We start from the raw sequence: 26969 nt of genomic DNA, 5'->3' as shown, positions 1-26969 counted from the left end.
ATGCTTGATCGATGATGAGTGTATACATGAGTGTAAAACCAAATATTCGATAATGTTAAAAGACATTGATATTATGATGCAATTTTTTACTTTAAATCCGATCACAATATCAGGCGCTTATCAACAAGCTTTCGGTTAGTCCCGGCTCTGATCCTTTTCAAGTCGAAATGACCCGAAGCCTATGCCACACATCCCGACTGGATCGAAGTGTGACGACGTTAGCAATGGGTCAAAGGAGCTTGGAAGTCGGTATCGGCCCCAGTCTCTGTTGAGGGAAGGTCAATGGGCTCTGATGTAAATGGCCTCTTTGATTCCCCTTAGAAAGTAATCCAAGCACCTTTGACACATTGCTGACGTCACACTTCTGGTCTGGATGTGGCTATCTGGATATTCGGATGCATAATACCCCCGTCACGTTATATACGATCTTCGGACGTACTTCGCGTTCGCAGGATTATAGGTCGGCTGATTTTACCATCGTACGACCCCTGAAAATCTTTTAAAAATCGCAAGATGATCGTGAGAACACCGGACGTCTTACTCACGAAAATGTCATTTAGAGCTCGTAGACTAGTCTTCCGATCGATTTTCGCCTAATGTGACGGGGGTATAACGAAACCAACTTGACATATAACCATCCTTGCAGGTGGCACCCTGCTGTTCAATGACGAGGGAGATGTGCACCTACAGGCTGAGTACATACTCATCACAGATGGAGGAACTCTCCAAGTCGGTACAGAGGAAGAACCGTTCCAACACCAGGCCACCATCACTCTGCACGGAAACCTGCGTTCCAAGGAGCTCCCGATCTACGGCGCCAAAGTTCTTGGCGTTAGAAACGGAAACCTAGACTTGCATGGTGAGTGCTGTATTGATTTGTACAACATGTTGTCAAGTAACAGAACTGATTCAAGTTCATAACAATATATCAAGAGGTTTTTCGCATATGTTCTATTCCTTAAGAGATAGGACAGGTGGTGATGAAGACTTCCGGGGACCCACTAGTGACGTATGTTTCTGCAAGGTTACGTGGCAGGAGTAAATATGTCAATTTGTCTGGAGAAGACATTTAGTAATTTCACTTTATTTCACTTTATTTATTTAACCAGGCATATACAGCTCAGGTCAATCTAGACCTGTTTTTCAGGCAATCCTGGGCAGAAACAACACAATAACATTAAATAACAACACTAAATAACAACATAGCTATAAAAGTATCATTGCTAAGCCACTGGGTGTAATTGGCGCCTAAATGTCCTAAAATTCACCATGCTACGTGTTTCCTGAGGAAGTTTGTTCCACAGCTGCACGCCGTGGTACTGCAGACTGCCGCGAAATGACGTCACACTGACAGCTGGCAACTGAAGCATGTGGGGGTCATAGTCCCGTAACCGTGTGGTCGCTGCACGTGTGTTGACCCTTAGGGTCGGGGGTGACATCCATCGGAATAATGTGGACATATACGATGGAGCTCTTCCCCGCACTGACTTGAAAACTGTAACAAGAGAGACCGTTTCCAGCCGTTTACTCACAGACTCCAACCCTGCAGCAGCTAGCAAGGTGTGAACTGGGACATGATCTTGAAGTCTGTATCCTGTGATCAGTCTTGCCGCTCTGTTCAACAGTCTGTCAAGTTGTACGGTTAGTCCTTTGTTGCGCTGAATAAGACTTGGTAACCACGCGGTGGCGCAGTAGTCAAGGTGAGACAACAACAGAGTTTGGCACATGGTCTGTAGAATTTTTGTTGAGACAAAACTTTTGGCCCGCCTCATGGCACCAAGACCACCAAGGATTTTCTTCATCACCTTCCCAGCATGTGAAGTCCACAGGAGAGATGGATCAAGAGTGACCCCCAAGTATGTAAACGATTGAACTTGTTCATAGACGTTTACACCATCTGTTATATTGACAGACTGACCAGTATGTCTTAATTTTTGTGGGAGACCAAATAACATGGATTTGGTTTTGTCCGGGTGCAGTAGCAGCTTGTTTTCTTTCAGCCACTTTGCTACTCTCGTCATGTCACTGGAGATTGTCTCTTCGCACTCTTTTACTGAAGATGCCGAGTAGTAAAGAATGGTATCATCGGCATACAAGTGGATACTGGATTTCTCTATGACATTAGGTAGGTCATTTACATATATGCAGAATAACAAGGGGCCCAGGACACTTCCCTGGGGAACCCCGCAGGTGACCAGAGCTTTTGTAGAGTGTTGACCCTGAATCTGCGTGCACTGGAAACGGTCTGTGAGGTAGGATGTGAACCATTTTGTAGCGTCACTATCAAAACCCAGCTTCTTGAGTTTGCCCAGCAGAATATTGTGGTTAACAGTATCAAAAGCCTTCCTTAAATCCAGGAAAAGCGCGACCGTGACCTTGCTACTGTTAAACGCGGACTTGACATCCTCAACAATCTTCTGGACTGCAGTCGCTGTACTATGATGCTTCCTAAACCCGCTTTGATGTGCTGAGAGAAGATCGTTCCTATCCAAGAAGCGCGATACTTGGTAGGACACAAGCTTTTCCATCACCTTGGACGTGACACTTAGCACAGACACTGGCCGATAGTTGGCAACGTTAGCCCGTGTTCCGGACTTATGTATTGGTGAGATCTGCGCCTCCTTCCACTCAGTTGGGACTTCTCCAGTGGAGAGTGACAGATTAAAAATGTGCGTAAGTGGCTTTACTATCACAGGGGCGGAGTCTTTGAGAAGTCTGGAGGGGATTTTGTCCATCCCCGTCGCTTTCTTTGTTTTTAGCCTCTGGAGTTCATTTAGTACAGTGACTTCATCGACGGATTCAAAGCTGAACGTCTTCGTCGGCTCAGGCATGTTGCGAAGAGGGTCCTCCTGAGAAGCTGGCATCCCATCAACAAGTCTTGTTGCACAGGACGTAAAATATTCATTGAAGTCCTGTGCTATTTCGCAGGGAGTAGATGTTGTGGTGTTGTCAGCACGCTCCAAGTGACTGACTACGCTATTAGGTTTGGATTTCCCCGTGAAATTGTTGATGATTTTCCACATAAGGGATTGGTTACCCTTAGCATCAGTCACAGCTTCGGCAAAATGACTTTTCTTTTCCTTCCTGATCACAGAAGTTGCCTGGTTCCTGAGAGATCGGTAGATTTCCCAGTCTTTAACATCCCTGGTTTTAATGGCTTTCCGTCTGGCCGCGTCTCGACGACCCATAATGTTTTTCACTCTATCTGTCAACCATGGAGCAGTGTGATTGTTTTCCCGCACTGTTTTGTTGCGAAGAGGAGCATACTCATCGGCGACAGTCAGAAAAATGTCTTTAAAGGCGTTCCAGGCCTCGGTGACATCAAAGCAGTCGAGCACTGTGTCCCATCTAGCTGACTTCAGACTGTCGATGAAGGGTTGCTGGTTATACAAATTTGACATTACTTACGCTTGAATTACTTACGCTTGAATTAAATCTATAGATGTGATAATGGTTTAGTCTTAATTAAATCAAAAATTAACTTGAAAATTAGATTAAATTTAAGTCAAAATTAATTTGTTTGTTTATTTTTTTTACTCCTAGGTATGCCTGTTCCGGTTACATGGACCCGGTTGGCCCAGACTGTAACAGTAGGGGAGACAACGTTCGTTCTGGAGCAGCCGGTCACGTGGAAGGCAGGGGACAGTATCGCCATAGCAACGACCGGACATCGCAACAGCCAGGCTGAGACAGAAGTGAGAGAGATAGCGTCGGTGGCTGCAGATGGTGTTACCATCACTGTCACAGGTCAGATCTCCTCACAAATTTGCATGTTATTTGTGTTCTCTTTTTTTATTCTGGCTTTTTCTTTCTTGGGAAAGATTTATCAAAAATATGTTGAAGTAGTGATAAAGTTGCTAATAGTATTTAATAATATATGGTATAGACCTTGAAAATGGTCTAGGACGATTAGCGATACAGACTTCCGGGAAACTTTGACCCACTGCTGTCAGAACTATAGATAGGTCATTAATTTACCACAAAATTTGTTTTTGTAATAATCAAATATATCCATGAGTGTGTCCATTGCATGATTATGACTTCAGACTCTGATAGTATTCTACAATGCCTTGGCAAGCACCAATATGGACACCAATACGAATGAACAGAAATTTTACTTTATAAATCTATTTCATCTTTATCCGCGGGGTAACCTATATCTATGGTTATAAAAAAAACGGGTTATTTAGGGATATCAAGTCAACGGATGTTAGTTTCAACTTGCAATACTTAGAAAGCATTGCAATTTAAAACCCCAAATACCCGGTTTTTAGAACATTGCAACCATTATTTCGTAAACTACGCATATATGTTACCTCACGGATAAAGGTGAATTAGAGTTAAGCCTTTTTTGCAGAGCCTCTGCAGTACGAGCACCTCTCTGAGGAGGAGACGTTTACAAGTTCAGGAGTGACGCTGGAGACCAGAGGGGAAGTCGCCCTCCTCACCAGGAATGTCGTCATCAGGGGGTCTGATGATCCGACTTGGCACGACCAAATCGAGGCATGCGAGGAGGGCTTCGACACTGGTATGACGTCATCTCTTGTCATGTTCTGTCCAGATAGAATAAGATAACGATTATGTAAAATGATATTACTGTAACAGCACTTTGAATTTCGAAATTCTATATGATTTCCTTAAGCTTCAATTCACAAAAAAATTAAGCAGAAAATGTCGAAGGAAAACATACTACTTGACGTACTCAAATTGTGGCGTGCTTCTGCAAGCAATGTTCTTTTATCTTTAACTATTTGTCTCCTAGTATTTGCTTAAACGCGTTGTTCAATACTACCAAGAGTTAGTACTGTGTCATCTTCCGTAGGGCAATACTAGTAAATTTACTTGACACTGCAGCTAGGTGTTGCTGCTACAGTATGAAGGATGTAATCAAACGTGATGGAGTCCCTATATATCCTCTTTACGGTTCATAGATTCAAATATGTTCTTTTCTAACAAAGCAGACCCAAAGAAGACTTAGAAATATATTTTGTTTATAATATTTCGTTAAACAGGTGAATCTGCGACTCAGACGTGCTTCCAGGGTCGATTCGGAGAGGAGCTCGGCAATGACCAGTTCGGCGGCCATGTTCTGATCCACCAGCCAGAACCAGATGCAGGTCTCGTCACTGCTCGTATTGAGCACGTGGAGGTGAGAAAGATCGGCATTTGTGTTATCACTTTAGGGTTTTAGAGATGATTTTCTGATAGAACATTATCTAAGATATCTCACACGAAGTTAGCACTGTGGTACAAGTATGCTATTTTGCAAGTTGCAGATTTTCATACTTTGTCTGGTGGCTCGACTCTTGTATAATGTTGAAAGTTGAACTCTATCATTTCGTTTATATAATGCATTGCGATCCTGGGCATGTCAACTGTTTCGATGATGCCTAGAGAAAAGGCAGTACATAAAAACGAAGTTAGAAATCAGTAGTGATATTTTCATGATATTCATACAGTTAACAAGTAGTAATAAACTGGATAGGCTTCAGAAATAATGTATAAGCCGATGGCAATGCGTGGTGTTAAAATGTAAAATATTATCATTACAGTTCACGTATGTTGGACAAGCCTTCCGTCTGGGCCGCTACCCCATCCACTCCCATCTGAACGGTGACATGAGCAACTCGTACGTGCGTGGTTGTGCCATCCACCGCAGCTTTAACAGGGCCGTCACCATGCACGGTACACACAACCTACTGGTGGAACGTAACGTGGTCTTCAACATCATGGGAGGGGCTTTCTTTATTGAGGACGGCATTGAAACAGGAAACGTCCTTCAGGTGAAGAATGTAGACATTTGTATGTATCGTGAAATAATTTTATTAAGTTTAAGTTTATTTACGTTTATTAAGGAACTGTATCTATTTTTGATACATACATGAATACATGGTGATTGATTTCCTAAAGACACGTATTCATAGGGTTTTAAAATCATACTGATGTACGTTATTCTATGTTTTATCGGTATGTGATGTACCGTGTTTTTTTCACAGTGTTGGGTGTATTTTGTAATGTCTTTGGTTGTAGATGCGACTGCATTACATTGAGACAAGCGATTAATTCATGTATAGGATAGGACAGCAGGGATTTGACTGACATTCGGCTCTTATTTATCAAGTTATCAACTTAATTTATTGAATGAATAGCCCCTTCTATGACTTTCTATCCCTACTAGGACAACTGGGGTAGAAACGGCATATTATAATCTACTTTCAAGTACATGGCAATGTATGAAAACATCTTGTTGTTTGTGCAGTATAATCTTGCTTTGTTCGTGAAAGCCAGCACCAGTCTGCTGAACGATGACATCACGCCTGCTGGGTACTGGGTTACCAACCCCAACAACACCATTCAGGTATACCGTATAAACATTAGTTTTCATATTGACAATTGATACACCTATACGCAACGCATTGTTTTGGCGACTACTAACATTCTTCATTCTTCATATGTTCAAGTAACTTTTCAGAATGTTCTTTGCAAGTTGTACGATATGATTTTCAGCATATAAATCATTAGTACTCTGAACGTACATGTTTTACTGTCATTTTTCACCAACCTTTATTTTTTTATCGATTTATTTTTCAACTTCACCATTAGAACACATTACTATACTAGTACATTGTAACGTAGTAAAATGTTTGCAACAGCACAACCACGCTGCCGGAGGAACCCACTTTGGTTTCTGGTACCGCATGCACGAGCATCCCGACGGTGCTTCCTACGATCCAGACATCTGCCCACAAAGAGTTCCACTCGGAGTGTTCCAGAACAACACGGTGCACTCCCAGGGGAGGATAGGGCTGTGGGTGTTCCACGAGTACTACCCTGCTGAGGGTGGGAGCTGCTCATGGGGCGCCAAGCCAGAACCTGCTGTCTTCAGGGGCCTGACGTCTTGGAGGTAAGTTGTGGTTGTAGTAGTAATGGTTTATTTTCCCTGGTAACATTTCACAGCTTCACAGTACACGCAATGCGCGGACTGAATTGAACTAAGAATACAATTGGTTTATCTCGTTTATACCATTTGACTAGTTACCGTTATTTGCAATTAACTTAATACTATTTACAACAGATACAAGTGTCCAAAAGAACTATTGTGATATAGAATTGTTCTTTAACTATCAAGTATATGGACGTAAAATAGTAAAGATGCATACTGATTAGAATTATGTGGGCAAGCACTTAGCTTGCTATCAATAGTTGCGGCTTTCAAAATTCAACTTCCGGAGTGAAGCTTCCCCTAAACTGGTGGTTGTCTAGTAAACTACAGGTGTGAGATATATACAGAATGATGTAAAATATGTGTAACTGTGTTATAGACGTATTAGGGCTTTAGTTAATGTAAACTGTGCCTCTATTGCGCATTTTGTCTGACCCTTACTTCTTCCCCTCGGTGAAAAGTGGTATGGGGGACCAATTTGAGCTTTCCTGAATAAACAAAGTTTCATAGTGTTAACAAATAAACAACCAAACAAGCAAACATTTACAGTGACATATTACCTGGCCAATCAGCTGTAACGTAATTACTGAATAAGCCACCAAGTGAGAAAATAAGGAAGGAAACTTATTGTACAGCTAATTCAAACTGACACTTACATTGCTGAAAACGCATGCAATTGCATCATTAGCCCATCATTATTGCATAGCTTTCTTTTTCCTTAAATTAACCCGTGCTTATGGGGTGATGTTTGTATAACCAATAGGACTGGGGACTTTGTGATTCTCATAATTTCTGAATTCTATACAACGCGCTTTTGTCAACAACAGTGAATATGAATCTGCAGACGTATAATAATATAATTTCATGTTTCAAAATACACATTCATGAATTTCTAAACCGTTCCTTACGCGCACTTAGGAATGAGAAAGGTGCAGAATGGGTAGAGGTTGGAGCCGTTCAGTTTGAGGACTTCCTCCTGGCGTACAACGAGCACGCAGGGATCGAGATGAAACAAATTAAGAGGCTGTCAGAGTGGGGCTGGGCTAAAATCACCAACGCTGTCATCATCGGACACGGCAAGATCTCTCCCGATGACGAATGCAATCATGGTTAGATGTTGACCATTTATTCTTTCTCAGTTATCAGTTGTTTCTTACAATAGCAACAATTCACATTAGTTCCTTTTACTGAACTAGCAACTGCCATTACAGCATGCAAAGCCAATCGCAATAACTTGCCTTCGTCCATGATGTGCTGATAAAAAAACTGAACCAACGATTAATTGATATTCACATTTTGTGTTCATATTTTCTAATGCGTTTATGGAGGTCAATACAATTCAATCTCTACAACTGGATAAAAACTGAGATTTATTTCTGGACGTATAGACTGACATCGGTTACTTTTGTTCAGCGTCACTAAAAAGAAGAGTGATGGATGTCACTCGAAACGTCCGGCAGTAATCCAGTTGTTGAGATTGAATATTGTATTTGACTATTTTTCTACTGTTTTACAGCTGGAATTATCCTGCCGTTTGCCCGATATCTGACCATCAGCGGGGTAAAATTTATCAACTTTGACCAAGATGGCAGCGCTGCTTTCAGACTCACTAGTATCCATTGCATCTGTGAGACTTACTGCGACGGTTTCCAATACAAGTCAGTCCATGTCGTATGATATGATTTCTAGCCTGATCATACATTAACAGTTATTTATTGTACGACGAAAGCGATTCACCTCCCTGTTGTCATTTAGAAGGTACTTGGCAGAACCCCTAACGAAAGGTTGGCAGGTAATCATAAGATAAATTCTCTTTATTGTGCAGCAAAAAAAAATTAATGCTTCCCCAAACCAACACCATGGAAGGATAAAAATGTTTTTCATTTGCTATTTTCGGCTCTCGACTCCATGATGTAAATTTTGTGCAAGAAACTCATTCGTGCAATGGAGGATTATCTCTAAGAAGATATAAGGATCAGGTCCAGTGGTGTAGGCCTGGTTTTGCACCATTTAGTACTATTCTCTACGTTTAGTACTATTCTCTACGTTTCACCACCTGAAAGATTTGTCCAGAGATTGATGAATGGTACCAAAAGATCTACATCCTCCTTTCAAGAGACCAAGTAGTTCATGGACAATAGACCTCATCAAAGTATCATATATCTAAATTGAGAGATGATTATCCTTTCCAGGGTTGAAGGGGTTGAATATGACAACACACCCAACAAGGCTGGCTTTCGATGGGAACACGAGGGATGGATTGAAGATATAGACGGGTCCGTAACGGGAACTGTCGGAGGCAAGGTGCTCCCCTCCTCCGCAACCCTCCCTCCCTCGTGTACAGATGATGCAGATTTCAGTAAAGGAGGTTATCCGGGGTCTGTCTGCACTGATCCTGATCTAAGGTCAGTTAGAATTTTGTGGCAATACAGAGGAATTGGAACACTATTTATCATTAACTAGAAGTAAGGCAGTACTCTGATGGTTCTTGTATATATGTCAATGCGTTCTACATCTGAATAAGGTCCTACACTGTATAATTCGGTCGTTTTCCAATAATCAAAATTGGACGTCGCGTTTTAATTGCTTTCGTTTCCGTGTTCGCTGGGTATGTTTTTTTCGATGTGTCTGGATCTTTGTGTTCTTGTGTGTTTGTATGTTTGTTTGTTTTCTTGTGCGATCTTGTAGTTATTTGAATGCACTTTCAGTAGAGTTGTAGGACGTGAGTGGGTAGTCACGTTTAGGAGTGACAGGAAGTACAACCACTTTTTATTAAAGTCAAATTAAATCCTTCGGCAGCTTCCACCGATTTGCCTTCAAAGGAGTCCTGCCAGAGTCACTGGACATGAGGAACGCCATCTTCACGAACGCGTATGGCACCACTGCAGTACCCTGGTCGCCAAAGAGGATGACTCACAAGCCTGGCTGGACGATGATCCTAGTCGGGAAGGAGACGTACACATTCAGCTTCCAGGACTCTTCTCACATCACCAACCTGACGTACTCAGGAACTTTCTATGATTTCGAGGTAGGAAAGGATGATCACAATATATATTGTTTATGAATGTTGATAACAAAAACATTCAAGAACGTTCAAAAACGATAAAAAAAACGTTTAACAAGAACAACAACAGACAAGACACCAAACGTCAGGTGGTGCAGCTAATATCCGATTGACACACGAGGCATGAAGTTTACTAATAAGCTTTTATTTATTTTGAATAATCATTTTGATTGCACGGGCCACAAAACCTATCATAATTAATCACATTACCTACGTGTGGCAGTACAAAAGCTGAATATTTCAGAATTTTGAGAATGATGATAGTTACAGTTAATTTTAATTTTAGACCGATTAATATTTCAGTCAATTATTCATTTAATGATTGTTTGGCTCACCAATTGATTCAGTTGTTCTTTGGCTCATATTTTAGGACACAGATTACGTCATCATGCAGCACGACTTCACGCAGTCACCTGATAGCTTCTCACTCTCTGAAGGAGACAACAGGGAGGCATCTACTGCAGCAGTCAGCTTCGCTAACAACGAGGACAAGGACTGGTACTTTGATGAGGCGAACGGGAAGGTCTTTTCTTACCTAGGTAATCTTTTACACGCAGTTACCTTACATGTGCCCTCCATAAACAATTGAAACCAAAGATTGAATCCTCTTTGATGTTCAAATATGATTCATATCCTGATTGTTGATAGATAAGATGTACAACTTACTAGGGTTAATGATGTGGCAAGCTGGCAAGATGGTGTTCTGTTTGAGGTTGTTGACTTATAACCTTACGGTTCCGGGTTCGAATCCCTGTGTTGTGCTCGTGCTCATACGACTCAGATGAAAATGTGTCTGAGGAGAGCGACACTTCGAGCACGTTAAACCCCCACGTATTGCATTTAAAAAGAGCAGGGGTTCCTGAGTGGTGCAAGCCTTACAATGCGGTCATATGAAGTTTATAGTGTACGAATCTTGTGCATTACGCGGTTTACCAGTTATGCGTAACAAACAAACGAAAAGCCTTACTTTGCCTACAATGACATGAATATCTGTTTTCCAGTGTCTGGTAAGGGACAAGCCTCCTCAGCTGATCGGAATGTGAAACTGAAAGTCTACAGATGCTTCTATGAAGACTGTCTTCCTCCAGCCGACCCTAACGACGTCCCGCCTGACAGTCAGCGGCCTGACGACTACGTCCTGTACTCCACCCTCACCTGGAAGGTGGACACTGACGGTTTTATGGTTCCCAGTTCCTCTGTAACCGACACAAGGAGAAAAAGATCTCTTTCGCTCCAAGAAAACGACGATGTGAAGATCACTGGAGGTACGTCAATGACAAAATTATATTTGGAACTTTCCTCCTACTTCTGTTTTTCTTTAATATCAAACGATCTTGAATATCAACTTGTATTTTGCCAGGGGTCATTTCTGTAGCAAGACCGCTAAGGAACGTCTAGGATGCGTCATAAATGCAACATACTTTGAGGAGTCTATTTCTAACATAGCTGACTTGCTATCATATGCTAATTTGTTTACTACTTTTCAAGTTCCGTGGTTGGTGCTTGGCGACGAGGATCTACCAAAGCTTGGAAAACTTTACATCTACACTGTCCTCGAGTTGTGGGATCCATCCAACCCGTATAGAGATTACACAGTAGAAGCCACCCACATCTTCATACAGGTATATTATAGCAATGGAAGTAGCTTAACGATTTCATAGAAAATCTATTTGCTCATTCAATGAATGCTGTCTCTGTTGCCATGTTCATCTTCTATTTTCCGGTCTATCGATACATACATTATTTCTTAGTCATAAACTTGCTCTTTATTGGGTGTTTGTATATATATATATATATATATATATATATATTGGATGTGTGTTTTAGGGAGGACGGCTGATTGTTGGCTGGCCAGACGCTCCATATCTTGGCAACGTCCATATCATCCTCCACGGTGACCACAACACTCCCGAGATGCCTGTACCAAACGGTCCGACTGTTGGGGCGAAGGCAATAGGTAGAGAGCATGCGCACCTTGTAGACGTACTACTTTCTGAGTTATTTTTTGGTGACGCCTCAAGGGTGGGGGCATTGTTTTCCGTGGCGTTGAAGGCACTTTTATGAGCTTCAAGGTTACACTTTCATGAGGTTCAAATTCTATCCATTACATAACTAAAGATATTTAGTGATCGCCGTCTTATGATAATAAAGAACTTTTCTATATTATATTGTTGTAGTGTGTGTAACGCAAACACTCTGGAACTGTAACTCCTACAGACCCTCCTGCAGCTAGGGGGCCAGTTGAATGTTTGGTGGACCGCTGTTAAAGCAAGAATTAATGAGGCTGCCATTGTTGTAGAACTGACTAGTGCCTACAAGAAACTCGGAAGAAGAAATCATGTCTTATCTTCAACCAACAGTTATATGCTTCTTTTTCAGGTGTGTTCGGAGGCCTGGACCTGATCGGTAAGGAACGGAACGTGTGCTGGACTCACCTGGCACAGACAGCTGCAGCAGGTGCTCACACCATCACCCTGGCAGATGTCGTGGACTGGCAGGTGGATGAGGAAATAGTCATCACAACGTAAGGAAATTTAAATGGCGATATTTGTAATTAATCGAAAGACAAATAGTGCACATGTTTTGCTGCGATTGCATCCGATATAATTTAGAATAATCCAATGCTTGTTAGTGAACTGATATTGCTTTCAATATGTTAAAGTTCCGTTGCTGAAATTGATCTTTCGAATGATGGAAAACTTGTGGACTTCCTCTAGAGAAGATGCAGGCATGTATACAACTTGTCGAACACTAAAACACTATCGGCATTCCTCAAGCAACTGGATATGAATTTAGAAATGGTCAGACGTTTCAGATAGCATCCACTACCTTTTGTCAGCGACACTAAAGAGAAGAGCAGGTTTTTTTATCTCTTTAGTGTCACTGACGAAAGGTAGTGGGTTCTAAACGTTTCCAAAGTCATATCCAGTTGTTTGAGTAATTGCTATTTGGTGTATTCTCTTACCTGGATGTCTAGCCTTCATCGACGCACTATCGGCATCGTGGAATGTTGGGTATTCAACCGCTCTTCTTTACCGTTTCCCGCAGCACCAGTTTTGACGCCTGGCAGACGGAGACGTTTAAGATCACGGCTGTATCTGCAGACGGCAGGACGCTCACCTTGAACTCCACTCTTGCCTATGATCATATCTGTGAGTACAAGTAGTACTTTGACGCTAACATGAAAAAAAGCACAAATCTGTTTACAGTTAATAGAATTTTCTTTAATCAGTGACACTTTGTAATAAGGCGTAAACACACTTGTGTGTACGAATTCTTCAACTACAAATCTGTTTACTGTTAGGTATGATTATATCACTTATGTGTTAAGCAAAATCATATGTCCCTCCACAAAGTAAAGGTCAGATAAGCCCATACCATATGGCTTGTAGAGCCGCTGCACCCATCTCCTTTTCTATTTCCCTTGAGCCACACAACTTCATAGAACTGCAGCTGGTCCACTGATCATAGTGTATTATGAAGTATCTTAACTATTTTTATTTAAAAATTTGAATGCCATCCCACCAATAAGTTTCTCTTATACAAGTCTCAATTGGACCCCCCCCCCTCACCAAAAGACACCGAATGCAAACGTTCACTGAATACTGATAACTGTACATCCTCTCACTATGACAGACCACAGTGACACGGTGAATGGCCAATCCTACACCATGGCAGCAGAGGTGGGACTCCTCACCAGGAACATCAAGATTGAGGGTGCGGACTATCAGGGTCTCTTCAGCGAGTCCTTTGGTGCCAGGGTGCTGATTGGCTCATTCAACACCGGAGGACAAACATACACAGGTTTGACGCAATACTTCTAAGTCTAGCTGCGCATGAACATACGCGTTGTTATATATTAAGTCAATCTTGCAGTAAAATTCATTGTCTGAATTGCCTATCATACTCATATTCCTACGCAGGGACATCCAACAGCTAGCCAAACTGCCTGCTTGGATGTGCCTGCTCTTTAATTCCTGACCACCCTGCTTATAAATATTAATGAGGTTACCCTTATACATGCGAGACAGCTTTTGAAACGGAAAGCCTATTCTCTGATTCGCTGACAGCTGGTTTGGGGGGGGGGGGCGTCCACAGGAACTAAGAGTGACGGTTGAAAGAGCAGGGCACATCCAGACAGGCAGTTTGGCTGTTGGATGTCCCTGCGTAGAAGGATGATCATACTAGACGAGACAACGTGTTTGTTTTTGTGAATCTTTGCATATTCAAGAGAACGAAGGATTAGCTTACAAACATGATGCACTCCACTAATAGTTAAAACTTTTCCAACGCGAAAAGTTAGCGCATCAAAATCTGTCTGCCCTACGGCAATCTTTCTCAAAATACAAGTGACCATGACGAAACAGCTAGATCACGTTGCCTTACGCGTGACGACAGCAGTGGGTCATGGCACTAATTCAAAGAATGTTAACTAACACCACAGTCTATCACAACATTTAAACATAACTTTATCAAGCCTGCCTGTAACAGACTCAGTTTATACCTCAGTCTTGACCTTCTTTGCACTTGTTCCACGTGGTTGTAGCTCCTGTGTAGCTTTACGGCCGCGCTAGATTGTCAATCAGGTATATCAGCATCCAGATTATTCCTTCCTTATATATATGGTATGTATTTTATATGTTGTTAATTAAGTATTGTTGTATTTTTATGTACTGATGTTATTTTTATGTGAGGGACCGGAGAACAAGTTGTATTGTAAAAGTTGTTCTGTTTTGCCCTCCTCATCACTTTGTGATGAATACAAATAAACAAATAAACAGATGAACTTTCATAGTAACATTTCATTGTCCTCCAGGCTACGCCCGGATCAAGAACGTGGAGTTTTACCAAACGGGGCAGGAAGGTTGGAACGCCTTCTATGATCCACGCTTCTCCCTGGCATTTGTCAACACCGGAGACGTGTCAGATGCAAAACCGTCCATGGTCGAGAACAACGCCTTCCACAACGGCTTTTCGCCTGGTATTGGTGTGTACGGAACAAACAAGCTGGAGATCATCAACAACATTGTACATCACACTGTTGGACAAGGTAAACATAGATTACACGTATACCATCGATATGTGTCGTTTTTCTGACTATTTAGTTGATGGCAGCAACACGCAAATTAAGATACTCAACATTTTTAACGGAATTATTTTTTTCTGTTGGAAGATTGTCTTTGTTTTACGTCGAGGGGCATGATTGGGTTTTATCAAGTGTGAATTGAAATTCTTGCAAAGAATAGACAAGTTCTATCTTTTTTTTGGCTGTATGAAGGAATGATCATCGAGGGTTCTCGGAACAACCTGACCAGAAACCTGATCGCCCTGTCCATCTGGCCCGGTGCGTACCAGGACCGTAAGGAGGAGAGTAGTCAGAAATGGGAGGCAGCTCTGGAGATCATGGATGCCACAAATGTCGTACTGACGGTTAGTAAACTCGAAATACTAGTTCGTTACTACGGCCAACAGATTATCAAAATCAGGGCTGAATCCAGCTGCAGGACCCGTCCCTCCGTCCAAGGATAAAATTTGTTTGGAGGGGTGGAAAAAGTTTCACCCCATCTGTCCCAAAAGCTGAATTTTATTACCAGATATTGATGAAAATTTTTTGTAAGCTTTAATTAAATGACTGGAGTAAAGCGTTAGAATAGAACTTCCAAGAAATTGTGGTGTAACATAAACTGTTACACCACAATTTTCTTTTCGAGTTAAGATTGTATAAGATTTTATTGTTACTTGCAAAGAAATGATCCGTCCAACCTGGAAAAAACGTGGTCCCCAAACAGCCTGCAATTGCAAGTGGGACGGAATGAAATTAAAAGCTAGAGACAAAATACAACGCTTTAGTCAATATGGTGATAGTAGGTTAGAGTATCGCAATTCATTCATTCAAACTAATAGTGATGCCAAAACAATCGTTGGTACTTCTCGTGACACCATTAGGATAATGTCATTGCCGGGGCAGAGCGCATCGGAGTGCACCTGGATGGCGAACCGTGTCCTGGTGCAGACAACCCGGTCGAAAGTTGGAGTGGAAACGTCATCCACTCAGGTAAGCATCTAAACTCACATTTGTTCTCATATTTATAAATTTTAATTACGTATGTAGTTATATCTAATTAAGATATTTATAGTACTAGTAGTCCATAGAAAAAAATAGAGCTAAACACTATACTCTAGTCGTGGCCTTAGCCGTAAGCCAGGGGTGGGGTAATACCTTATGTTGCGATACAAACTTAGGGTTCAAGTTCCGGCCGGGCAGGCTTTATATCACTAGAAACAAATGTCTCTTTTTGCGTTATTGAAAGAGGAAAACCGCTTTCCAATCGGATGCTTCCTTCTCGAGATATTTTTGATCGTTTGTACTCTAGTCGTGGCCTAACCGCTTGCCTTAGCCGTGAGCCAGGGGTGGGGTGATACCTTAATGTTGCGATTCAAACTTAAGGTTCAAGTTTAGGCCGGGCAAACTTTATATCATTCGAAAGGTCTCTTTGTAGGCTATGGAAAGATGAAAACCGCTTTTTAATCGGATGCTTCCTTGTCGATATATTATTGATCGTTTGTACTCCTATTGAATTCTACATTTTGTTCCTGATTGATTTGCCATTTTCTATATATTAAGTTATAGTATAATGCGATGTTTCTGTGTATAAACTGACATTTGTATTTTTGTGAGGTGATTTTATGATCAAGAGGTCACCCCAGAGACCACGACCATAAAATCAAGACGACCAAGAACCTTTCACAACTTATAGTATTCACTGTTCCTTTGACCCTCATTTACAACATTCATGACTTTTTGATAAAAATTTTGTCTAATTCGATTACCTGTGCAACTTTTAGAAATTTCGAAACCAAAGTCAACCCATAAAATTTGCAGCTAGCACATTGATGAATAATAGCTTTAATACTGTAAATTTGTAGCAAATGAAATCTCATATAAATTGTAATACTAATTACCAAATAATTATGTTAGCCCTTATTGTTATATTAACAAGGTTGCTAAGCTTTATCCTATACCTCTGTTTTGTACTTTGTGTAATAGTTGTTGCCATACATTGTATCATGTACACTTGTCGTGCAAAGTTCTTTTTCTGTGTAATCCACAGCTCTCCATGGCACCCACGTGTATGAGGACGGCCTGCCAGAGTGCTCTATGATCTCCAACTTCCTCATCTACAAGTGTTACAGCTATGGAGTCTACTTCCAGTCTGTGTCCAGTGCTGTACTCAACAACATTACATCCGTTGACAACGGAATCGGAACATTTACGTCAATCATCGGACCTCCGTCTATCTCACATGAGGTCTGTGTAGTTATGCATTTGGATAGAATGTAACGTTTCTTTTTCTACACGTCTTCTGTAAGTGCATTCAGCCCATGTTTGATATGGATATGCAGTAAAGATCATTGTCTATCGTTTGCTCAGACTCCCAGGGATGAAAGTTACCAACTAATTTTATAATGAACTAATTATCTGATAAAAGTTACTAACTAGGTATCATGACCTGAAGTGTGAATGAATGAACTTTATTGCTCGACAATTATAATTGTAGGATACAGCGTATAGCAATGACTACTACACTACTGACAGTTTACTTAAAGGGAGATTCCATACTTTACACTTACTTTTCTATAATTGCATTTTTACCTTCAATAAGATGACTGACTACACGATAACTGGTATACCATTAAACCCACCCTTTTTCAATTGACACAGGGCAAAAACAAGTTTGTGAAGATACAAGACTCCTTATTTGTTGGTAGAAGTGCCTCCTTCAGCTGCGAGAACGATGTCTTGGACTTAAGTGACGACAACATAGATGTGGCAAGATCTGTAGGGGGGTTAGGGTTCTCCAGTGAGAAGGGGACTCCAGGAGGACACATTGGCATTTCTTTCCCCGGCTTTATTTCGGGATTCAGCGGCTCCCCTCTCCATCCGTGGGAAACTGTCATGAAAGTTCCAGCATTGCTTGGCGTAACAGAAGTGAAAGGTAAGCATTATAACTTTCATGTAATGGGAGTATTGCTTTGGTCATACTTTCTTTGCTCGGGATGTAATGTTGCCCGGGGTATATCTCAAGAACCGCTGGAAGGATTGCAATGGTTTTTATTAGGTGAGTAGGAGGGTGTATGCTAATGGTGAAGGTCGATTTTGGGCACCCTGTTGGTTGACCTTGGTACTTTAGTAGTACGTCTGTATTATATCTTTGCACCTGGGACCTGCTGTGGTGTCGATTTTATGTGTTGGGTAGTTGATGCTTATTTCGTGTTCATTTCGACCTTCTAGCAGGTTGCTTATTTAAGTAAATCATTGACCATTCGTCGAAGGTGTATCACAAGACAACATTTTTCATCGACAGCATTTATAACCGTAGTTTTGTTGTCGTATACTTTTCAGGCGTGGCGTTTTCTAATTTCGGCGAAGCATGCAGTGGTCTACAGGACGTGGTGTTTCATACTTGGAACACTAATGAGGACGGGATGCACCCTATTGAGACGGAGGGACTGCATTTTGTGGATGTCGATGAGAACAACAAAGCTTTCATCGGGAGACCTGCCCTTAGGTACGATTGTAAATGAGAGCTTTGATTCTTTCCAAACTTTTTTTTATGCTCCATATGCATGCTAGACAGTATGCGGGAACAAAAAGCAGGATATAGAAGAAAATAAAAGACGTAAAACGTAAAAATGATTAGTCATGCAAAACTTGATTTTTTTTTGGTGAACAGTTTAGCCGAGCCCCGGTTTGGCCTAAGCATAAGCGTTGTATATGCGCTCTACATGTAGAATATTTTCATTCAATTACGCGGTAAAACAAAAGAAAAATTTTATTCAGTGTAAGTGAAATTGCGTTTTTATCATAGAAATTAATGAATATATATTGTAAATATTCATCAATAATAAAGACAACTGCCTCCATTCTAAGGAAATCTTGACATGTATCTCCTTAGCACGATCAACCCAACTGAATGTATCGACATGGAGTGTGACGGGAAGAAAGAGACGTTGATTAAGGACCGTGACGGCACCTTCCTCCCATCGGGGGTACCCGGGGCCCTCATCCCGCAGGCGGAGTGGGAGTGGGACGGTGACCCCAGGAGAGGCCTGGGAGACTACCGCATCCCCAAGACCATGCTGGCTAACCTGGACGGGAGTCAGATGGACATCAGTCAAATTGTGACTGGAGGAAGAGGTAGGTGTTAATTTGTTTGAACACTTGTTTCTTCATGAAAGCTCAAATTAATCAACAGGTCGCTTGTCATTGAGGTCCTAAGAGAAGAGGTACAGGTCAGACAAAAATTATAGCAGTTTGTATCATATAAAGTCCCATTAAGTCCATACTTGCAAACATGTATGATCTGTTTGCCTATTCTCTAGCTTACCGCATGACGACATGCAGTTATAGAATTAAGAAAAAAACTCGCCTTGTATATGTAAAGTAAACCCTGGAAAATGTCGTTTTTTTTAAAAACCAAATAGTCATTTTAAAAAATTGACTGTAATGTAGGCCACCGTACGCCCAAAGACCACAGGCACTATGTATCTCGTAATACTTAAAGTGCTTGCAAAGCATTTATACAGTATACTCATATATGAAGAAACAAAATCCGTACCAAAAACTGGCTCATCATGTCAATAAATACGGAGACTAATAATTTAGTTGCCTTTCTGAACATACAGGTATCATCAGAACCCAAGACTGTGTAAACAATGATGAGATGCACGGTCACATGTGCCACGGTCTCAACTACGAGATGTTGGTGATCGAGAGCCTTGATGAGGACACCGAGACCCGAAGGCTGTCACCTGTAGCACTCCTGGCTGACGGGTACATAGACCTGCTCAATGGAGCGATGGTCAGTTTTTACTGTTTCTCCTCTTTTTTACCTTCGCCAAGAAGGTTATATTTTGGGTAGCGTTTGTGTGTGTGTGTGTATGTTTGTAGGAAAACACCATAACTCAAGAACGCCTGCATGGATTGTATTGATATTTGGTATGTTTTAGTTTGCTATGTGTGAAACCCAGCAATTGTCACTGTTTCTTACTTGTAATGTGTTGTCTTATATTGCTTCTAAATCACAGCCGTGAACGCCCTTAAGTGTCATCCATATATTCATCAATGTTAAAATATGTTTCATAAAACATTCTTTATAATGTATATGCCACCCACGTAACTACAAAAACAATTGGTATTGGTATCTATGATAAATGTAACCTAAGCAATATCAGCATTAAAAGTGGAAATATTCCGGATGAGACAATCTGTTTGAACTTGATATCTACTGCACAGTATTCCCATAGTTACATCATTATTTCATACTTTGTCTTTGAGCGGTTAAAAACGGCGCAAAAACAAGTCGCGCTAGGATTCCCTAAATATTGCCACCCACAAAAAATTACACTTTACGAATATTTGCAACTTGAATGTTGGTATGGAATGTAATAGAGTTGCTTCATGTTATTATGTAGAAAGATGCACCTAAAAGTGACTTTGATAATCGAAGTCACTTTGCCACGTTGGTATAATGGAATCCTGGCTTTCTTTAATTCAAAGAGCCACGAATGGTGTGGAGGCTACAGCTGCAACAAGCGTATCTCCACCTTCTGGGGGATCGTGGCCACGGAGAAGGACTATCTCATCCACTTCAGCGGCGTGAGTCCCCAGAACCTCCGTCTACAGCTCCTCAACACCGCCCCTGACAGGTCCATGGTTATCGGCATCTACTACTCCAAGCCCGAAAGACTTGACGTGTATGTGGACGGCAGTTTCATCGAACCAAAGAACTTCGACCCTAGCACGGGAGGAATCATACCAGGGAACCACAAGCCAACATTGAGCGATGCAGCTGGTGCAAACTTCATGGACATTGAATGGCAGACTCTGTATTTCACTCTGAAGGGATCCAACTCCGTAACAATCAAACAAACCGAAATCATCGTCCTAACCTTCGGGATGCCGCCGGTGACGGTAGAGGACTTCTTCTCCTCCGACCAGCTAGCTAACAACCTCTGCCTGTTCCTGAACATCCCGGCTGACAAGGTACGCGTGATGGACGTCGTACGTGAAGATGGCTCACGTCGCCGCCGTGACGTCGGCAGCATGACTGTTGAGATTCAGATAGGAGACCCACCAACCCCGTTCCTCAATGGAACTGCTGATAACAGCCTTTCTCACGATGATCTGTTGCGATTGGCGGCACGGTTGGTGAATGCAGTGCAAATAGGTGGGTTTGTGCACCTTTTAGTTTGTACTATAGTTTAGCATTGAATCTCGTATTAACTTCTCTCTCAACGGCCGGCGCTGCATGAAAAGTGGAATTTACCCATAGCGGTATTTGCCAGGTACCCGGGAAATACCGCTATTGGTAAATTGGTAACTTTTCATGCAGCGGTATACGACTCCCTGCATCGGTATGTTCGGTATAACCGATACACCAGGTTATATTACACTGAAGACCTGTCACAACCTTTAAGCTTTGCACATCTGAAGCACAGAATGTTTTTTTTGCGTTTTGTTATAAGTACACGGTATCAAAATGTTAGCAATTGTGTATCGACATATCCTGACTATCATACATTTTAGAATTGAAAGAACGAATATACGCATCCCTAGGTGAAAGTGCAAATATACGCGCCCACAAACATGTATACATTGAAACTACCGAAACTGGCCATGGCCATTATGAAAACACAGAAGCGGTTTTATGGAATCTGTTGTTGATATATCCACTCTAGGTGAATTGGACAGTGTGTTTGGCACAAACGTGACCAGCGTGTCTGTGGTCGACCCGGTCCCGCCTGTGGCTAGTCAGGAGTGGCGTGATCTGACTGTGAACCAGACCCGGGCAGATGACTACGTCCCGCCGGACTCCATCATAGTGCAAACCCAGCCGGTACCTCTTCACGAGATGGCCGTCTTCAGTGTTCAGCCCAAGATTCAGGCTTTTGACACGGAGGTATGCGACTTTGACAGAAGTCACTTTAAGTACGGTGTCTAAGTACGACAGTCTGCTTCCGGAAAACTTTATTATTTTGACGTGAGAGTGACCTAACTGATAAATGTCAAGTATGATGAAACAAAAGATTATCAATATTGAATATTTAGATAGCAATGAGATACAGAATTTTCAAAATTACTGAGAACGTATCAGCCAGAATTCTTTAGACTTTAGTTTAGAACTATATTTCACACAAAAGATTTTTCCCTTTAATTTTTAGTATTCTTCATCATGGTGATCAGTATCATATAATTTTCTTGTCTTCCCAAAATACCTTCTTAACGTTTTTCGAAAATTTACTGTCCGGAAATATAGTGTCGCCTGTTCTTTACATTTCTGCGTAATGTTGACTGCATATTTCATACGAATGTGCAGTCACCTTTATCCATTTGAAATATGGGGGAATATCCATCGCAACTGAAGGTGTTCTGTTCTTGAAAGTTGTCTCCGTCCTAGGATGCAGGCTAGCCTACAGATTTTCAATTAAGATTATGGATATATGGTGGAGACAATGTCGATAATGCGGATGCTAATGCAAGGACTAAGACATTGTTTACCAGATTATGTAATACAATGAGGTATCCTTGCAGGAGTAAGAGAGTGAGTGGAACGATTTATTTTACCTCGAATTTGTACTCTATTCCTCAATAAGACGCAGAAGTAGACCTGCATCAATTCAAATCCCATTTCTGAAAATATTGCAGGGCAACCATATGGAACATCTTGGCCACAGCAGCGCCCCCTGGAATATCACTGCCTCCCTGCAGTCGGGAGATGATACAGACCCAAGAGCGACCCTGAGTGGTACCCTCAGTGTGCCATACGTCAACGGTTGGGCCAACTTTACCGACCTCACGGTCCCCCACAGGTAAGTCATAACGTTTATCACACACATGCGTGCACACTTATTACACACACACAATACATCAACGGTTGGGCCAACTTTACTGACTTTAAGATATCGCACTGGTCAGTCGTGAAGTTGATGTTTAGATAGATGAAAATGTTTAAACGTGTGTGATGTGTGTGTACAGCTTTAAATTCTATCCATGGTCTTGGTCTATTATCTCAAAAACCGTCAAGGTGTCGTTGACATGGTGGCATTTAAGCACCATGGACAGTTATATCAAAGTAAAACTTTTTGTCTACCTTAGGTATACTGTATGGAAAGAATCTGCTATTGGATGAATAATCATGTGAGAAAAACGGTGTCTCCACTTCGGTTTCTTACTTGTTGTCTTTACCATATTGCAGTGGTGAAGGCTACACGATCCGATTCACGGTCACCCAGAATGCCGCAAATCTTCTGCAGGTCCAAACTCAGCCGTTCACTGTCACAAGGGTACCAGTTAGAGGTATTGCCACCTTTGGTCAGAGTTAACTACACTGCATGAAGCCTTAGAAACTTGAGGATGGACATTTATGCCTATTCGTGTCTTTGTTTTGTGTTTTCATTGTAACAGAAAGCATTGCTGGCGATGCGTCTAGCACAATACACACAAAGAGTAAACAATCTTTGATATATCAATGTAGTGAAGTATACGCGTATTGTGGAGCTGGATATTAATTACCCCATGCAGAGGTATTCTACATATTATCCCGTGACTTATTTGTGATATGCACTGTAACAAGGAATAGCCAGAAGTATATCAATTTTACATTTTACATCCCTGCTGCAATTGGACGTAATCATTCTTTCAATACTGTCAGTAGATATAGAATTAGGGTTAATACACCGCCCGAGGTGTATATTGTGTCATGATGCATGGTAATTTTGTATTACCACCGAATGAAATAAACAGGACCTTTTGCTATCTTTAGTATGTTTTTCATATTCAGTATGTTTATCTCTACAGCTGCTATATTTAGCAAACCAGACACAGCCATTGTTAACGAACCTTTCAACCTCCAACTGGAGCTGAGGGACGCTGTGACTGGACAGGCGATCACGGACATCTCATGGAAGGTACAGCATTATGTAGATCCTATAGAAATGCCCAAATTAGTTTGTGTTTCATGTTAATTTTTGTGCCATATTGTGCCATAGAACTGTGTTTCCTGTTAAATGTTGAACTAGCAACCTTAACGTCAAAAGGCTCTTTGTATATTTTGGTCAAGAAATATTTCAGCTAAATAGGATTTTGCTTTACATCATATTGATATTGTCCGTTAGACAGGTTGAATATCGACTCAAAATTGAACTTCGTTTGATAGAATGTATTGGATCATGCTAGTCTTTTTAATTAAACTGTTGGCGATATGAACAATGAGTCGGAGAGCATACAGCCTAGTTGGTAGCATTGGTCACCAGTAGTGATTTCTAGGTAGAATATACAAAAACGACTTGATTTGATTGCCTTCATTCGGCTGTATGAAACGAAATACAGCTGGATCCTATCATTAAGCTTGAGAACCTCACAATTATGTAACCTCAGAAACGAACAAGCCATGTAGACAATATATTTGAACTGTGATCCTCGATAACCCCATCGTAATCTTTTCGCCATCTCTTTTGTTTCAACAACAGGGGCAGAGTTGGTTAGCCACTGTCTCTCTAATGGAACCTGTACCCGGCTTATACAAAGGCAGCCTCAGCGGTAACACATCAACAACGTTTGACGTCCTGAACGGCCATGCCACCTTCAGGGATATCACTCTCACTGGCGCAAGGTAATGGTTGCAAACCCATAGATATTTGGAAGATATTTATATATCTTTACCAAATAATGCCTAATTGTACATCGTATATCGTAATTGTACATCCAATTTTCAATCATATTGAATGACAGAAGGAATATCTAACACACATGTCATTCATTTCGGTGGTAACATTAAACTGAATCGACTAATTCCGTAATTGCACTTTTATAAAATGCTAAACTGAAAGAGATGACCACCTCGTCTTGATCTTATCTGTATATAGTTTGCAGTACACCAAGGTAAGATATAAGAACTAGACAAGGAAGTTTACATTCAATGTGTTTTTTTTTTCAGTCGCTATCATCTCCAGTTCCACGTCACTACTAACCCACCCATGGAGGAGTACGACTTTATCTACATCCCCGACCCAATCGACATCTTCCCTCCGGGATTTCAGATGCCCTTGGGAGTTACCAAGGACGTACAGATCACCTTTGATGCTGACTTCTACCAGACGGTAGGAGACCACGAACTCTACTTCGAGACCTTCATGATGAACGTTCTCAACGCCAATTTCAGCACGATGTACTTTTCAGCTGCAAACGCCTATGCAGGTTAGATACATTCTTTCTAATGTTACGTACGGTAGAGTATTTCCATAGAACTCCATATGGCTGCAATTTCTGATGAACATGAAATTGTTGGCGTATGCTCTTTTAATGCAAGCTTTATTGATACGACAAAAAGTACAGTGACATTTGTCAAAAATAAACGACAAAAAAAACAGACGCAGAAGCCTAAAACATAACCTTAGTCATTCTGGCAAAGGTAATTACGAAGCGTACAAGATATTACAAACATTGATTCATCCAAAGAGTTTAATCGAACTGGACTCCACTTTGTTGAGAAATAACCTAATCTGGGTTACAGCGTCCCCTATGAAATCATGTAGAACTGCAGCATCTGCAATTCTATACCCTTTATTCATATTGGGCATTAGAAGTTTCTAAACGTTAACTTGGACGTGCTTTATTTAGAAAATTCTCTGACCATAGTTTTACATTCTTTGGACCTACGTGGTGATATTATGACCATTTTTATCCTTTACTATGTACCATTGTACTAACTAGATTAGTCTTACAGAACTGTAGTTATTTATTAGCAGATGCCATGCTTTGTACCTTGTACAATTGTCGCGCGATAAAGTTATTATCATCTTGTTTGGTGCCTTATAGGAAGTGTTGTGGTGGACTTGACCATGACCGGCCCGGAGGATGAGGTGGAGGCTGCGTTGTTGCGCCTGTGGTACCAGGTGCAACAGCCATTGAAGGTCACGTTCAACGACAACACCATGGAAACTATCGACATCATGTATGTGGATGGTCAGCGGTATTACGGTACGGAAACGGTGAGTAGATATCTCATACTTCTACTTACTTGTCATATGAAAGACATAACGTTTGAAATATAGATGGCACCTATTGTCTAATTGTGCCAATCTTTAGATTATACAGTCAAAGATTATGTACAGTGCAGCACTAGCATTTACATAGGGCATTTCATCTGACAACTCTGCATGTATGGTATTTCATTCTCATCTACATGTGATATGTTCATGTACATGTGTAATAATCTGTATGAATGTTATGTTGTTTTGTTCTGTTCTGTTAGGTCATATTATGTTTTGTTATGCTATGTTTCATACCTGTTTTCACATTCTAATGAAGATTAACAAATTGGAGCAAACTGTGCAAAAGTGTTTTATGTTGATGGTAGGTAGGTGTTTGCGTTATGCCGAAGCCAGCATTAGTGAATAAATGAAAACCTTTATTGTACATATAAACCCACTAGGTTAAGTACACGTGGCAACAAAAGAACTCTATCCAGTCTATAAAGTTCAGCTCTCTCTTTGTTGTATAATCTACATTATACTAACATGCTGTCTATCTTATCTAAACCACAATATCCATATATTCGTTGTTCCAGGTGAGTACATGAATAAGTGTGTACATGATATGCTTTGTACCACAATCCTTGGAGACGAGGACAGCAAAGGATTGAGAAAAAAGAGACAGGTAGGAGAGATTTTTTGAATGAAAAATTGTTACCTGTGGATTGTGTCCCTCAGGTGAACTCAGGACCAGATGTGGCGTTGATCGCTGCCGTCTCAGCTGTCGCGTTACTTCTCCTTGTTGTCATCATCCTGGTCGTTGTTTGGCTGAAGAAGAAAAAGACCAACAGTAAGAATCACCTATCCATATGTTTATGCATTACCGTATAGTACATAGTTATTGTGAAGATAAAATAAAAATACTTA

At 41.2% G+C, this 26969-nt stretch overlaps 1 protein-coding gene across 1 annotated transcript in view; it reads left to right on the top strand.

Annotated features, from left to right (window-relative positions):
* The window catches only part of LOC118422228 (fibrocystin-L-like), a 45123-nt gene that overhangs the window by 13242 nt on the left and 4912 nt on the right, over nucleotides 1-26969 (top strand). The window contains exons 21-55 of the mRNA XM_035829745.1: nucleotides 647-859; nucleotides 3544-3747; nucleotides 4358-4528; nucleotides 5013-5149; nucleotides 5553-5783; nucleotides 6260-6358; nucleotides 6654-6904; nucleotides 7862-8052; nucleotides 8460-8601; nucleotides 9136-9348; nucleotides 9743-9971; nucleotides 10378-10546; nucleotides 11009-11272; nucleotides 11496-11629; nucleotides 11835-11964; nucleotides 12387-12531; nucleotides 13056-13159; nucleotides 13644-13811; nucleotides 14824-15057; nucleotides 15286-15437; nucleotides 15954-16062; nucleotides 17120-17316; nucleotides 17731-18004; nucleotides 18412-18577; nucleotides 18965-19206; nucleotides 19695-19870; nucleotides 20569-21238; nucleotides 21750-21970; nucleotides 22717-22880; nucleotides 23267-23367; nucleotides 23869-23978; nucleotides 24540-24682; nucleotides 25007-25266; nucleotides 25888-26060; nucleotides 26781-26892. Of these exons, the coding sequence (XP_035685638.1) occupies nucleotides 647-859; nucleotides 3544-3747; nucleotides 4358-4528; nucleotides 5013-5149; nucleotides 5553-5783; nucleotides 6260-6358; nucleotides 6654-6904; nucleotides 7862-8052; nucleotides 8460-8601; nucleotides 9136-9348; nucleotides 9743-9971; nucleotides 10378-10546; nucleotides 11009-11272; nucleotides 11496-11629; nucleotides 11835-11964; nucleotides 12387-12531; nucleotides 13056-13159; nucleotides 13644-13811; nucleotides 14824-15057; nucleotides 15286-15437; nucleotides 15954-16062; nucleotides 17120-17316; nucleotides 17731-18004; nucleotides 18412-18577; nucleotides 18965-19206; nucleotides 19695-19870; nucleotides 20569-21238; nucleotides 21750-21970; nucleotides 22717-22880; nucleotides 23267-23367; nucleotides 23869-23978; nucleotides 24540-24682; nucleotides 25007-25266; nucleotides 25888-26060; nucleotides 26781-26892 (6699 nt within the window). The remainder of the gene's footprint in view (nucleotides 1-646; nucleotides 860-3543; nucleotides 3748-4357; nucleotides 4529-5012; nucleotides 5150-5552; nucleotides 5784-6259; nucleotides 6359-6653; nucleotides 6905-7861; nucleotides 8053-8459; nucleotides 8602-9135; nucleotides 9349-9742; nucleotides 9972-10377; nucleotides 10547-11008; nucleotides 11273-11495; nucleotides 11630-11834; nucleotides 11965-12386; nucleotides 12532-13055; nucleotides 13160-13643; nucleotides 13812-14823; nucleotides 15058-15285; nucleotides 15438-15953; nucleotides 16063-17119; nucleotides 17317-17730; nucleotides 18005-18411; nucleotides 18578-18964; nucleotides 19207-19694; nucleotides 19871-20568; nucleotides 21239-21749; nucleotides 21971-22716; nucleotides 22881-23266; nucleotides 23368-23868; nucleotides 23979-24539; nucleotides 24683-25006; nucleotides 25267-25887; nucleotides 26061-26780; nucleotides 26893-26969) is intronic.

The sequence above is a fragment of the Branchiostoma floridae genome, chromosome 9 (genome assembly GCF_000003815.2).
Source record: "Branchiostoma floridae strain S238N-H82 chromosome 9, Bfl_VNyyK, whole genome shotgun sequence".
Taxonomy (NCBI): domain Eukaryota; kingdom Metazoa; phylum Chordata; class Leptocardii; order Amphioxiformes; family Branchiostomatidae; genus Branchiostoma; species Branchiostoma floridae.
Note: the sequence above shows the minus strand (reverse complement) of the source record. Positions and strands in the feature narration are given on the sequence as shown.